This window comes from Salvelinus namaycush, chromosome 3, assembly GCF_016432855.1.
Source record: "Salvelinus namaycush isolate Seneca chromosome 3, SaNama_1.0, whole genome shotgun sequence".
Taxonomy (NCBI): Eukaryota; Metazoa; Chordata; class Actinopteri; order Salmoniformes; family Salmonidae; genus Salvelinus; species Salvelinus namaycush.
The window spans coordinates 51044145-51058626 of NC_052309.1; the positions used below are offsets into that span (position 1 = coordinate 51044145).

Consider the following 14482-nt stretch of genomic DNA (forward strand, 5'->3'; position numbering starts at 1 on the left):
GGAGCGCGTGCTACGGGTGGGTGTTGCTATGGTGACCAGTGAGCTGAGATAAGGCAGGCTCTTATTCTCCATGGACTTTACAGTGTCCCAAATCTTGTGCAGAGTTCACCCAGAGTTACCTCTGCTGCAGAGGATAAGTCTGTTAGAGTTACCAGCCTCAGATCCTAGCCCAAATAAATACTTCAGACTTCAAGTAACAGACACAACATAAACTGCTCAGAGGAGACTGCGTGAAATCGGGCCTTCATGACACCTACGTATTTATAGTTGTCCACATAAGTCAGAACCGTCCAGACTAGTGATGCTTCATGATCAAATTTCTGTAAAGAAACCACTACTAAAGGACACCAATAAGAAGAGACTTGTTTGGGCCAAGAAACACGAGCAATGGACATTAGACCAGTGGAAATCTGTCCATTGGTTCCAACCGCTGTGTCTTTGTGAGACGCAGAGTAGGTGAAAGGATGATCTCCCATTGTGGGGTTCCCAACGTGAAGCGAGTAGGTGTGTGGATGCTTTGCTGGTGACACTGTCAGTGATTTATTTAGAATTCAAGGCGCACTTAACCAGCATGGCTACCACAGAATTCTGCAGCGATAGGCTGATTTGCGCTTAATGGGACTATCATTTGTTTTTCAACAGGACAATGACCCAAAACACACCTCCAGGCTGTGTAAGGACTATTCGATCAAGTGAGTGATGGAGTGCTGCGTCAGATTACCTGGCCTCCACAATCACCCGACCTCAAACCAATTGAGATGGTTTGGGATGAGTTGGCTGACATCAGAGCCAAAAGCAGCCAACAAATGCTCAGCATATGTGGGAACTCCTTCAAGACTGTTGGAAAAGCATTCCTCATGAAGCTGGTTGAGAGAATGCCAAGAGTGTGCGAAGCTGTCAAGGCAAAGGGTGGCTACTTTGAAGAATATAAAATCTAAAATATATTTTGATTTGTTTAACACTTTTTTGGTTACTACATTATTTCATAGTTTTGATGTCTTTACTATTATTCTACAACGCAGAAAATAGTCAGAATAAAGAAAAACTCTTGAATGAGTAGGTGTGTCCAAACTTGACTGGTACTGTATACACTAGGAAGGATGGCCCAAGAAAATGTCAAAGACTCCAGTCATCCAAGTCATAGACTGTTCTCTCTGCTACCGCACAGCAGACACTGCCAAGTCTATGACCAAAAGACTCCTTAACAGCTTCTACCCCCAAGCCATAAGACTGCTGAACAATTAATCAAAATGCATAGTCACTTTACAAAGTACCTCAACTAACCTGTACCCCCACACATTGATTCGGTATCAGTACTCCCTGTATATAGCCTCATTATTGTAATGTAATTGTTTTTTTTATTTTTTTTACTTTTGTTTATTTAGTCAATATTTTCTTAACTATTTATATGACTGCATTGTTGGTTAATGGCTTGTAAGTAAGCATTTCATGGTAAGGTCTACACCTGTTGTATTTGATTTGACAACATATGTACGCAGCCAGCTAGGCTTCTGCATGAAATGGCTGTTCAGTGCTTTGTGGCCATTGAGTTAATTCCCTGCTGGAGTTGAAATCTGGATGCCTTCCCTGTCGAGGGAGCAGTTCTACTTTAATTTCTTTGTTGAAAGGATGTCAATGATGCCGAGGTGTGGTAGTCCATCTGTTATAAAATGTTGATTTAGGGATCCTACTGTGACATTCCGTAGGACAGTTACACTATCACAATGAGGGTGAGTGTGTGTGTTTCATCATTTGATAAATATGGTTTATTTTAGGGATCTGATTGTGTTTTAATGAGCTCCACATAGCTGTTTGTTTTGATGTTCTGCATAAATCTGGTGCATCTGCATGTGTGCGTCATTGCAAGCATACCTTATGCTGTGCTGTCTTCAGGTTCTTTACCCTCATGCTATGACAGTCATTATCTTATCAAACTATGTCACCAACAGAGCAGTACACTGAGTGTGAGGGGTCATGCGGTGTGGTCGTTATGATTAAATGAGAGCTGGGTGATATGCTGATTGTGTGAGTAGTTTAGAGAGGGATGGGTTGGACAAGATCCGGTCACAATATTCCCTAAGAACACAATGAATAATTCCAGTCAGGGATCTAGAATCGCAAAATAAATTCTACCTGTCTGGTAGTCTGATCACTTTTCTGTAGTTGTCCTCATCTGTTTATAGTCAAGGTAACGAACCTCTTTGGACCACATCCAAAGCCAGAACCAAAGCCAGGGCGAGGAGGAGCAACCATTAAGAAAGCGAGGAGCAATGAGAGGTGCTATGATCTATCCTCTGCATCAGTGCCACACACACACACACACACACACACACACAGCATCAATTCCACTCGCCACATGTCGCCACAGTGAACGCCTTTAACAACACCCAACGTAGATGAAAGAGCAACAACATCAATGGAGCCACAACCTGATGAAGCCTGTATGTAGAGCAAGATAAGACACATTATTCAACACCAGGTCCCAGAACAACAATCCAACCATCCACAACATGTGATGATGTCACTTCAGCTTAGAGGTGTGAACCAAGACGAGGAAGAGAGACAGATGGGGTCCTTCTAACCAACTAGGCATGCCTGGTCTTCCATCCCTTCATAAGGCCGGAGGGGATAAAACAAGATGAAATGGATTCCAGAGGGAAGCAGCAAAGACATGCCCCTAGCCAAGACAGATGCAGTGGACCATGGCACTATCAGAGAAACACAGAGCAGACTCGCCCTCAAATCATGACAGTGGTAAATAGGCTGAATAATGACTGTCAACCTCTAACTGCCTTGGGGAACAGTCTGACTGACAATGCATAAAGCATGCGTAACACAAAATACACCTCCCGTTTCAACTTTTTTTCCCCAGACGGGAATAAACTTAAATATTTCAGTTTGAAATCCCCCTCCTTTGGCAAAGGCAATCTATACCGTGTAGAACTGTCTATTTAGCTGCAGAACTTGCTGACTGCCAGGCTCCGAATATCAGAACAGCCCTCCTCCTGCGTGTGTGCTGCTGCCCGGGAAGTGGATTCTTATGTAAGCCCCAGGTGACTGTTGTTACCCTGGATAGAGTCACCAAGGGGACTCACTGTGCCAACTTCCCAGATCCCCCTGCACCACACCTCCTTTCCTTCCTTTGTCTTACTCATACCATAAACGTGTGCTACTAGAAGCTGATTGACAGACATGCTCTGTAGGAGGGATGGTATGGCAGATAAGAAGAAGGTTAAAAAAAAACTTGGATTGCAGAAATGTCAATAAACCCAGTGGCGTATTCCACTTAAAGCAATCCTTTAAACGGAATTTGAATACCAACAAGCAGGAGCAGTTATAACATCACTGCATGGAACATAAGCATTGAGACAGTGTGTGTAAAATACAGAACATTTAACCTACCACGCTGTGAAATGTATGAGAAGACTACAAAGGGAGGCTGTGTATGCATCTACAGTATCACTGCTGTTGTTGTTTTTCCCCTCCCTCTCATCATCTCATGGGCTCTGCAGTAGTTTGGATCCAGCAGTCCTGCACCCCAGGGGTCTCACCACAGACCAACAGCATCACCTGCACACCTGGTGCACCAGGCGGGACACACACACACACCACACACACACACAGCCTTCCGTTTCCATGCAGAAGCCAAGGGGGCAGCAGAGCAGCAGCAGTACTGCAGCTCTGAGGCAACCCTGCCATCTGCTGGTCGGTATATGTAAAGGGGGTTGGATGCAACTGCTGTTGACACGGGTCACTAAAATGCGCTCGCTTGCATGGTCAATCCGACGTCTACATTGGTAGTGTAGCCTTTTCTGGTCTAAAGGCCTCTGCAGTCAGGGCATTCATTCCTCTTGCGCTTCACGTCGAAGCGCAAGAGAGCTGTTGTGAAGGAAGTTGTCAAGTGAGTGAGTTTGTGTTTAAACAGGACCTCCCGCCCACCAAACATGTCAACGCGGAGCAATACGGAGCTCTCCGCATTGTTGCAAAATTTGGGAGCTACATGGCGATGCAGTACGGAGCTCATTTTGTCCTCTGCATGCCTATGGAGCCTCGAATCAAGCATAAAGACAATCAAGCATTGTCTTTACAGGTGTCCGCATGCATAGGTTTGGTTTGCGGATGGTTTAACTCGGCTAGGCGAGTCAAACATCTGTGCTCTCATACTCCCTAAAGACGAAGAGGCGTAGACTTCGGCTACCGAATATAGACTTGCCTTCGGAACAAATTGTGCGCACGAACACCAAAATGAACAAAAACGTCACATTTTGTCATAACATATGCGTGAACTGTTTCGACTGGGAAGCATGCGTGAGGCTTTGGGCGATACAGCAGGTTATGCTGTCCATCTGGCTCAAACCAGATTGTCATTTGACTGAGAAGCCTTTTCCATAATGAGGGCATGATGCTGATCACCACTGGAGTCTATGAAATCATGATACTGTAATACCTAGGTTCGCAAATGAAGAGTATATTACTGGAAACTTTGTTTACCAGTAACTACCAGAAGTTTTGTAACTTTAATGTTTTTTGGAGAATTTTACCATAAAAAAAAAACGGTTTGTCATATTCACTGGATAGGTGCAGTGAAATATGTTGTTTTACAGGGTCAGCCCTGGAGCATATTAGGGTCAAGTGCCTCGTTCAAGGGCACAGACAGATTTTTCACCTTGTCAGCTGGGGGTATTCGAACCAGCGACCTTTCGGTTACTGCCCCAACGCTTTTGAATACATCAGATTTACCCATGTGTCTAATTATCTCTGGCCCTCTGTGTCAAATATATAAAATAATAAAGAAAAAAATTGATTGAGAAATCTGTAACACATTATCCTAAATATAAACCATTAACTTAGTGAATACCATTGGTGTATTTATAGATTGTATTTTTCCTTTTTATAATTGTTTATTTTATCACATCAATATGTCTTTAAATATTTTGACACCAAACTGGTGGCAGTTGTGAAAAAAATGCAATAGTTGGAAGAGTTGGAGTTAATTGGCAATACCATTTTTGATGAGATGCTTTTTTCATTAATTAGGCTATTTTCTATTGAAGCATATGATCTCTCCACAAGAAACTCATGGACAACATGGACACATAAAAAGTAATACTATATATGAGCACATAGTAGGTGAGTCCAAACTTTTGACTGGTATTGTAGATTACCAAAATTACCATAGATTAACAAAGATGATGGTAACTTTGGTAAATTACCAGTAGCTATGCAACCCCAGCATTCCCATGCTACTATCACCATGTTCCCAGCTAGCCATCCTCTTCACAGGCTGTCATAAAGACTGCTGTTCTAATCCAGGGAGATTAAATGGCAAGGATTATTTGGATACTTACACTTCCTTTTATGAAATCATTGTAGTAGACTTTTAAAACGAGTTCTGTATTCGACATATAACGCTGTATGAAGCAATAAACAGTTGATGTACATCAGAGACCAAAGGAACTTGGTTTGGCCGGGGTAGGCCATCATTGTAAATAAGAATTTGTTCTTAACTGATTTACCTAGTTAAATATCAAAAAATACATAAATAACATTTGACAAATTGCATACTCAGCCTTTAGCTACATCCCAGCGTTGTAAATTAATAACATTTTCATATCCTGGTGCTGACTAGCAAGAGGTTTAGAGAGGGACGTACAAAATTAGATTAACGTGATTGTCAGCCGCAGGGTATTGTCATAGATAAAATTTGAAAATAAAACAAATATGCAAATAGGTTTTTATTTCATGGCGTACATGGATTTTTTCATAAACTTGGCTATGAACTTAATTTACAAACATTTATAACCCTTGTCTGGTAAAGTAGCTCTGATGTTACAGATAGTAAATGGGATAAAACACTAAACCTCCTGCAAGTCCCCACTCCCAAATAAAGAAAATTATCCCTAACCAAATGGATCTTAACTCAACCAACTCATCATTCATTTAACATATACAGACTCATCTTTAACAGGAAAGTCCTCAGAAACCTTGGATGATAATGAGAGCTCATAAGAAACCAAATGGGCACCTGTAGTATGATGACACCTACAATAATCAACATAAACATCTGTGACATAGTAATATGCAGACACCTGTGATGTACAAATTAAATGACATGAGCCTCTGAAGGTTCTATACACAGCCAAGGTTGTTATAGATACCAAGGTTAGGTCATGAATATTCTAATATCCCATAACATACATGAATGCGATGTTGTCCTAACCTGGATTAATGAACCTAGTGCACAGCCATGTTGTCAGGAGCACTCCAGTGCAGTGGACACCTGGTAGGTCTGGCTCTTCATCCTCCTCTTCATCTCTCGGATCATCTGACAGACAGCCAGGGGGTAGCAGCAGTACACCGTGGTCCAGTCCTCACAGACACTGCCCTACACACACACACACAAAGGGCCGGGTCACATTTGGTCTCAGGTGAAAGGGTGCTTAGCTATCTTAAGCCTGGCTGCAGAACAAATATGGTGCCATGGTCTTTTACTGAGTCCCTTCTAAACAAATCAAACAAATTGCCAACCGCATGCCATACAAAATAAATGAAGTGATCCACTGTTAGTAGAGAGAGCGAAAGTAAATGTGAGTGAAACATTTCATTGTACTATCACCATGTTCCCAGCTAGCCATCCTCTTCACAGGCTGTCATAAAGACTGCTGTTCTAACACTAGCACAAAGTCCAACCTAAATATCTTGAAATAAAGACAGTGATACTGAATTGTTCTTTGTGAGTGAACACTGCTTTTGTGCCCACTCACTGGGCACACACTGATTGAATCAATGTCGTTTCCACATAATTTCAATGATGTACCAGTCAAATGTTTGGACACACCTACTCATTCAAGGGTTTTTCTTTATTTTTTATTATTTTCAACATTGTAGAATAATAGCAAGACATCAAAACTATGGAATCATGTAGTAACCAAAAAAGTGTTAAACATATCAAAAAATATTTTATATATTTGAGATTCTTCAAAGTAGCCACCCTTTGCCTTGTTGACAACTTTGCACACTCTTGGCATTCTTTCAACCATCTTCATGAGGTAGTCCCCTGGAATGCATTTCAATTAACAGGTGTGTCAAAAGTAAATTTGTGGAATTAATTTCCTTCTTAATGCGTTTGAGCCAATCAGTTGTGTTGCGACAAGATAGGGGTGGTATAGAGAAGATAGCCCTATTTGGTGAAAGACCAAGTCCATATTATGGCAAGAACAGCTCAAATAAGCAAAGAGAAACGATAGTCCATTATTACTTAAAACATGAAGGTCAGGCAATCCGAAACATTTCAAGAGCTTTGAAAGTTTCTTCAAATGCAGTTGCAAAAACCATCCAGCGTTATGATGACTGGCACTCATGAGGACCGCCACAGGAAAGGACGACCTAGAGTTACCTCTGCTGCAGAAGATACGTTCATTAGAGTTAACTGCACATCAGATTGCAGCCCAAATAAATGCTTCAGAGTTTGAGTAACAGACACATCTCAACATCAACTGATCAGAGGAGACTGTAAATCAGGCCGTCATGGTCGAATTACTGCAAAGAAACCACTACTAAAGGACACCAATAAGAAGAAGAGACTTGCTTGGGCCAAGAAAAATGAGCAATGGACATTACACCGGTGGAAATCTGTCCTTTGGTCTGATGAGTCCAAATTTGAGATTTTTGGTTCCAACCGCTGTGTCTTTGTGAGACGCAGAGTAGGTGAACGGATGATCTCCCCATGTGTGATTCCCACCGTGAAGCATGGAGGTGTGATGGCGTGGGTGTGCTTTGCTGGTGACACTTTCTGTGATTTATTTAGATTTCAAGGCACACTTAACCAGCATGGCTACCACAGCATTCTGCAACAATACGTCATCACATCTGGTTTGCGCTTAGTGGGACTATCATTTGTTTTTCAACAGATCAATGACCCAACACACCTCCAGGCTGTGTAAGTGCTATTTGACAAAGAAGGAGAGTGCTGCATCAGATGACCTGGCCTCCACAATCACCCAACAGGCCAAGTGAGATGTTATGGAATGAGTTGGACCACAGAGTGAAGGAAAAGCAGCCAACAAGTGCTCAGCATATGTGGGAACTCCTTCAATACTGTTGGATAAGCATACCAGGTGAAGCTGGTTGAGAGAAAGAGTATGCAAAGCTGTCATCAAGGCAAAGGGTGGCTACTTATAAGAATCTCAAATATAAAATACATTGATTTGTTTAACACTTTTGTAGAAATGTAGAAAATAGTAAAAATACAGAAAAACCCTTGAATGAGTAGCCGTGTCCAAACTTTTGACTCGTACTGTGCGTTGAAATAATGTGGAATAGTAAGTAGCAGGTCATCTCTTGGGTCTCTAAGCCTTTAGGGGCAATATCTACTAAGCTAACATTTGCAATTGTTTTAAGACTGTCATACCGTGGATCATTTAGCTATTTGATCTTACATTTTAGGACCCCTGTAGGTATGAAAACAAATATTACGAAATTATTTGATGAAACATTGAATTTGGCCTTACTGTTATAGCCATAGAAACGCATTGAATAACACATTCATACATGGCAAAACTGATAGTTCCTTCTGATGTGTTTTTTTACTGTTTTTTCAAGTGTCTGTCCTATATCTGAGATATAGATGTTCCTGAGCTTTCTTATCTACAGTGGCAAGAAAAAGTATTTTAACCCTTTGGAATTATCTGGACTTATGCATAAATTGGTAATACAATTTGATCTGATCATCTAAGTCACAACAATAGACAAACACAGTCTGCTTAAACGGATAACACACAAACAATTATACATTTTCATGTCTTTATTAAACACACCGCGTAAACATTCACAGTGCAGGGTGGAAAAAGTAAGTGAACCCTTGGTTTTAATAACTGGTTGACCCTCCTTTGGCAGCAATAACCTCAACCAAGCGTTTTCTGTAGTCGTGGATCAGACCTGCACAATGGTCAAGAGGAATTTTGGACCATTCCTCTTTACAAAACTGTTTCAGTTCAACAATATTCTTGGGATGTCTGGTGTGAACAGCTCTCGAGGTCATGCCACAGCATCTCAAATCGGGTTGAGGTCATTGGGCCACTCCAGAAGGCGTATTTTCTTCAATTGAAGCCATTCTGTTGTTGATTTACTTCTGTGTTATGGGTCGTCGTTCTGTTGCATCACCCAACTTCTGTTGAGCTTCAATTGGCGGACAGATAGCCTAACATTCTCCTGCAAAATGTCTTCATGAACTTGAGAACTCATTTTTCCGGCAGTTATAGCAAGCTGTCCAGGCCCTTCGGCAACAAAGCAGCCCCAAACCATGATGCTCCCTTCACCATACTTTACAGCTGGGATAAGGTTTTGATGTTGGTGTGTAGTGCCATTTTTTCTCCACACAGTTGTGTGTTCCTTCCAAACAACTCAACTGTATTTCCATCTGTCCATAGAATATTTTGCTATTTTGGAACATCCAGATGCTCTTTTGCGAACTTCAGACGTGCAGCAATGTCTTTTTGGGACAGCAGTGGCTTCTTCCGTGGTGTCCTCCCATGAACACCATGCTTGTTTAGTGTTTTACGTATCGTAGACTCATCAACAGAGATGTTAGCATGTTCTAGAGATTTCTTTAAGTCTTTAGCTGACACTAGGATTCTTCTTAACCTCATTAAGCATTCTGCGCTGTGCTCTTGCAGTCATCTTTGCAGGATGGCCACTCCTAGGGAGATTAGCAACAGTGCTGAACTTTCCTCAATTTATAGACAATTTGTCTTACCATGGACTGATTGATGAACATCAAGGCTTTTAGTGATACTTTTGTAACCCTTTCCAGCTTTATGCAAGTCAACAATTCTTAATCTTGGGGTCTTCTGAGATCTCTTTTGTTCGAGGCATGGTTCACATCAGGCAATGCTTCTCTTGAATAGCAAACTCAAATTTTGTGAATGTTTTTTTTAATGGGGCAGGGCACCTCTAAAAAAAACATCTCCAATCTCGTCTCAATGATTGTACTCCAGGTTAGCCGACTCCTGACTCCAATTAGCTTTTCGAGAAGTCATTAGTGTAGGGGGTCACATACTTTTTCAAACCTACACTGTGAATGTTTAAATTATGTATTCAACATAGACAAGAAAAATACAACAATGTGTGTTATTAGTTTACGCAGACTGTGTTGTCTGTTGTTGTGACTTAGATGATCAGATCTAATTTTATGACCAATTTATGCAGAAATCCAGATAATTCCAAAAGGTTCACATACTTTTTCTTGCCACTGTATATTTATTTCTCAAATTTGACCCCTTAAGTTTTGGCAGTATCTCCTATTAATTTTTACTGTCCGGTACTGGTTTACGGTCAGACGAGTCTTGCGAAACAGCCGCCATATCTGTGTTCGTGAGAGTCTTATTTTGATGGTGGGGTCCAAATCGTTTCTGGCTCAAACTGTTCGGACTTCAGATGTTTTTGTGAAAAGTAACCTTTCTGCATCCTCTCATGTCTGACAAACACTGATTTTGGGAAACGCCTGTCTACCGCATAGGTGAATGGCCAACACCGGCCGATTCAGTGGATTGAGACGGAGCCCATGCAAAAAAACAGGAAGTCTCTAGCGTCAACACACTCAAGGTCAAACTCAAACTTTTGCTTACACCCGGGGTCCATATTTAGGAACATTACAAAAAGTATACGTTTAAATAAAAACTCTGCCAATTAAAATAGAACGTGATAAAACGCTGCATGTTATCTGTTCCCATTAGATAACCTGGCACATTTAGCCCTATGCTAACCTGACCTCCTGGCAGTGATTATGTCAAATTCTGCATCAGCATATCAAAGACAGACTTTAAATCCACCCACCAATGGTATTTTGAGAGTTTGGAACAATAAGGTTCTATCTGCAAAAAGATGATTCTGAGATAATTGGCTTTAAAGTTCCGAACCCTTACTGGTTTAAATGCTGCAATTTTTATCTTGTATTATTTTGAACTTAACATGAATTTAGGTATTTAGAGTACTATATAGGTAGAGAACATTGGACAGAACAAGGCTGTCAAACCCTTTGACAAAGATGCAGATACAACCTTATAGCCCCAAGCGATCCATTTCTGAAAATAGGTCAACTTGGCCATGAGGGATATTTTAAGGTATTCTTTTGTTCCACTTGGCCCATCACAATTGTAGTGTGACAATATCTCATGGTGCATCCTTGACTAGGCTACGAGCTACTAATGTTCAAGAGGCAGGTTTTTGCACATATGACAAAATCCCATGTTTTTACTTATCTGTTTCAAACACATCCATGTGCTTTTTTGGGAAAAAGATAAAGGAGATCTATACAACATTTAAGTGTATACTACATTGTAAAAAAAGTGGAAGAGCCTTATGGTCTTGGCAAATAGCAGTCATGTAGCTCCATTACAATCACTGCCAGGTGGCATACAGTACACCACTAAACAGGTAAACTGTTAATCAATTGGATACAGTAACTGTGGGTTTGAGGTCCTCAACGCTCGATTCAAATTACGCATATGTGACGAAGTGGATGATTCTAATCATGTATATAAAACATTGTACATGTAAGTGTAGCTTACACATCTATGTAATATACACAGTGTACAAAATATTAGGTACACCTGCTCTTTCCATGACAGGCTGGCCAGCTGAACCCTTATTGAAATCACTTGCTAAATCCACTTCAATCAATCAATGTAGATGAAGGGGTGGAGACATGTTTAAGAATGATTTTAAACCTTGAGACATGGATTGTGTGCGTGTGCCATTCAGAGGGTGAATAGGCAAGACAAAAGACTTAAGTGCCTTTGAACGGGGTATGGCAGTACAGTAGGTGCCAGGCTCACCGGTTTGAGTGTGTCAAGAACTGCAAGGCTGCTGGGTTTTTCACACTCAACAGTTTCCCATGTGTGCATCAAGAATGATCCACCACCCAAAGGACATCCAGCCAACTTGACACAACTGTGGGAAGCATTGGAGTCAACATGGGCCAGCATCCCTGTGGAACGCTTTCGACACATTGTAGAGTCCATGCCACGACGAATTGAGGCTGTTCTGAGGGCAAAAGGGTGTGCAACTCAATATTAGGAAGGTGTTCCTAATGTTTTGTACACTCAGTGTTTGTAGGCCTAATAAACTTGATTATCAGCAGTGCTTGTCTACAAGGCTATAGAAAGATGCAGTTCCTCATTAAATGTATTCTTAATCTTCAATGTGTTGGCTGCACCTCCCTTCACTACACACTAAATGTAATTCTACATTTCAAAGGAAAAAAACAATACCTCACCTGGGATTCAAACTTGCAGCAAACCGCAAAAACCGCAAAAAAGCCGCAAACCGCAAACCGCAAAAAGCCAGGCTCACTACACCGAGTCATTCCTCCAGTTGAAATTTAGTACGTGTTTTAGTACCTTCGATTAGCATATGGTGTCGTTTGATATCTGTCAAGGACGCTCTCATGGAAGTGTTCGATCACGTCCAACGACGTCAACATTTGTAACTGGCTGATACATCATTTTTTTAACAGGAAATAATGACTGCCGGCTGGTGAAGATAGTATCGAGCTAAATGTGTCAGTTAATCTTTTGGGAACAGCTAACATGTAGCGTTTTATCAAGTGCAACTACGTCTATGATTTTAATTGGCTGGTATGCATATGGAGAAACATTTTAAACTTAAACTTTTTCGAAACGCTTGCAAGTATGGACCCACAGTGTTATATTTAATAAAACGTGATGACGTCACCAATTTCCTCACGGACATCGACCTCAATAACACCCAATAAACCTCCTCTTCACTATTGCGTAACAATCCTCACCCGTATCTTGTATCTCTCCCTGATGCCCACCCGCATGGCAAACGTGGAGCCAGGGAGCAGGGGCAAACACAGACACTCCCCATAGTGGTGGGCCAGACTCAGGTCTAGGCAGCAGGGCACAAAGGCCCCTAAGAGACCTGCATGGGCGGAAAGAGAAATATAGGGCTAAGTTTAGTTCTCTGCAACTCTCAACAAGATAGTAGTAGTCGTTTAGACAACTTTAATTTAAATACATGTTTAGCAACCCTACAGAGTGTTGATAGATTTGATGTGGTATCATGCAAGAGAATCGTCCTCTCCATGATAAATCCTCTATGAAAACACTGAATTTCCTTAATTAACAAAGGTAGAGCATAACAGGCAGTAGGCCCATGTAAGATAGCAGTATAGCCATCCACCATTTGACCAGTTCAGTTACCCAAACCAGTAACTTTGACTTTAACACTTAGCCTGAGTGTGTGTGCAATGCAGTGAGATAAGCCCAGGGCTATGTCTGCCTCACATGTTGTCCCGTCTCCACACACGTTGAACAGGCTGCTGTTCCAGTCCCCTCCAGTCTGAGTGATCGTGGTCACTGTCGTCTTGGTTACCCCCAAGCCAGGCTGCGTGAGAACGGGAAGTTCCATCGCAGCAGCAGCACTCTGTGGGTTCCAACCTGCACTTCCTGTTCCTATGTCCCAGCCCCCGGCTTCCTCCTCATAACCTGGGGCCTGCTGCAATGCTGCTTTGGTGACTGGTGCACAACTGAGATAAACAAGACAAACAGAAACGGCAGTGGCATTTAAAGTATAGAAATTAATGTAGGATTAACAGTACTGCAATGTGGCTCGAATAGGGGTTAAATAAATAAACATAACACCTCCAAAAGGGCTTAAGAACATGTTGGAATGATGTATTACACCCACCAACGGTAATCTCTACTGATAAGGGCCAAAAACTTACTGGTCTGTGGTGGCTGTGACTATGGCTGTGGTATCCTCCATGCTGACTGCTCCCTGCCAGGGAAGGAGGGGGGAGACTGCGTGAGCTTCCCACTAAGATGGGGTGTGCTCCTCCAGATAGGGCTAGAGCGCAGCAGCTGCTCTGGGAAGATAACACATTATGGTCCTCCTTTTCTAGGGGCTCGTAACACCCTCTACAGTGCAAATGGCACACCACCAGTGTGGCCAGAGCTAGCCAGCCAACTAGAGCCTGCGGATGAAAGGTTCATACCCCCAACAGAGCTCTCCCTAGGACAAAGAATACTCACCCAGGCATTGACAGCAGTGCCAAAAAGAAAATATTTGTATAAGAAAACACGACACTTACCTTAATCATAGACACCAGCAACGTGCTTCCAGAGATCTGTAGTAACGGCAAATGAGTCGCTCACAACCAAAGACACAAATAAGCGAGCGTATGCACGTACTCTTGTGGTTGCCGTCTTAAACATTTCCTCTCAATGAACGCACATCGACCTGATCAGATCTGCTTTTTTTGGTGCGGTCTTTATGACAGTAATGGGCTGGGGAGGCTCGTGATCAAATACGAAATGTCTCACCATGATTCTCTGAACAGCTGAGAACATTTCCTATTGAAAGCAAAATGCATTGTAGTGTGTGTGTTCATAGAAACAAAGTAGAGACAGAGGTAGACCGTGTTTCAACTGCATGACTGATTTCAGGAAACCCTGACCTA

General features: G+C 41.9%; 1 protein-coding gene across 3 annotated transcripts; it reads right to left on the reverse strand.

The window, feature by feature from the left end:
* Positions 1 to 4996: 4996 nt before the first annotated feature.
* LOC120044401 (PLAC8-like protein 1) lies at positions 4997 to 14253 on the reverse strand. 3 transcript variants are annotated; one of them, XM_038989034.1, is made up of 5 exons: positions 14114 to 14253; positions 13748 to 13800; positions 13308 to 13549; positions 12806 to 12942; positions 4997 to 6385 (listed from the first exon to the last, which is right to left on the reverse strand). In XM_038989034.1, the coding sequence occupies exons 1-5, from the start codon at positions 14120 to 14122 to the stop codon at positions 6254 to 6256; spliced, it is 573 nt and encodes a 190-aa protein (XP_038844962.1). In that variant the 5' UTR covers positions 14123 to 14253; the 3' UTR covers positions 4997 to 6253. The 3 variants fall into 3 exon arrangements, with proteins under 3 accessions (XP_038844962.1, XP_038844964.1, XP_038844963.1); XM_038989036.1 differs by having other exon boundaries at positions 13748 to 13883; positions 14114 to 14252; XM_038989035.1 differs by having other exon boundaries at positions 13748 to 13888; positions 14114 to 14252.
* Positions 14254 to 14482: the final 229 nt, after the last annotated feature.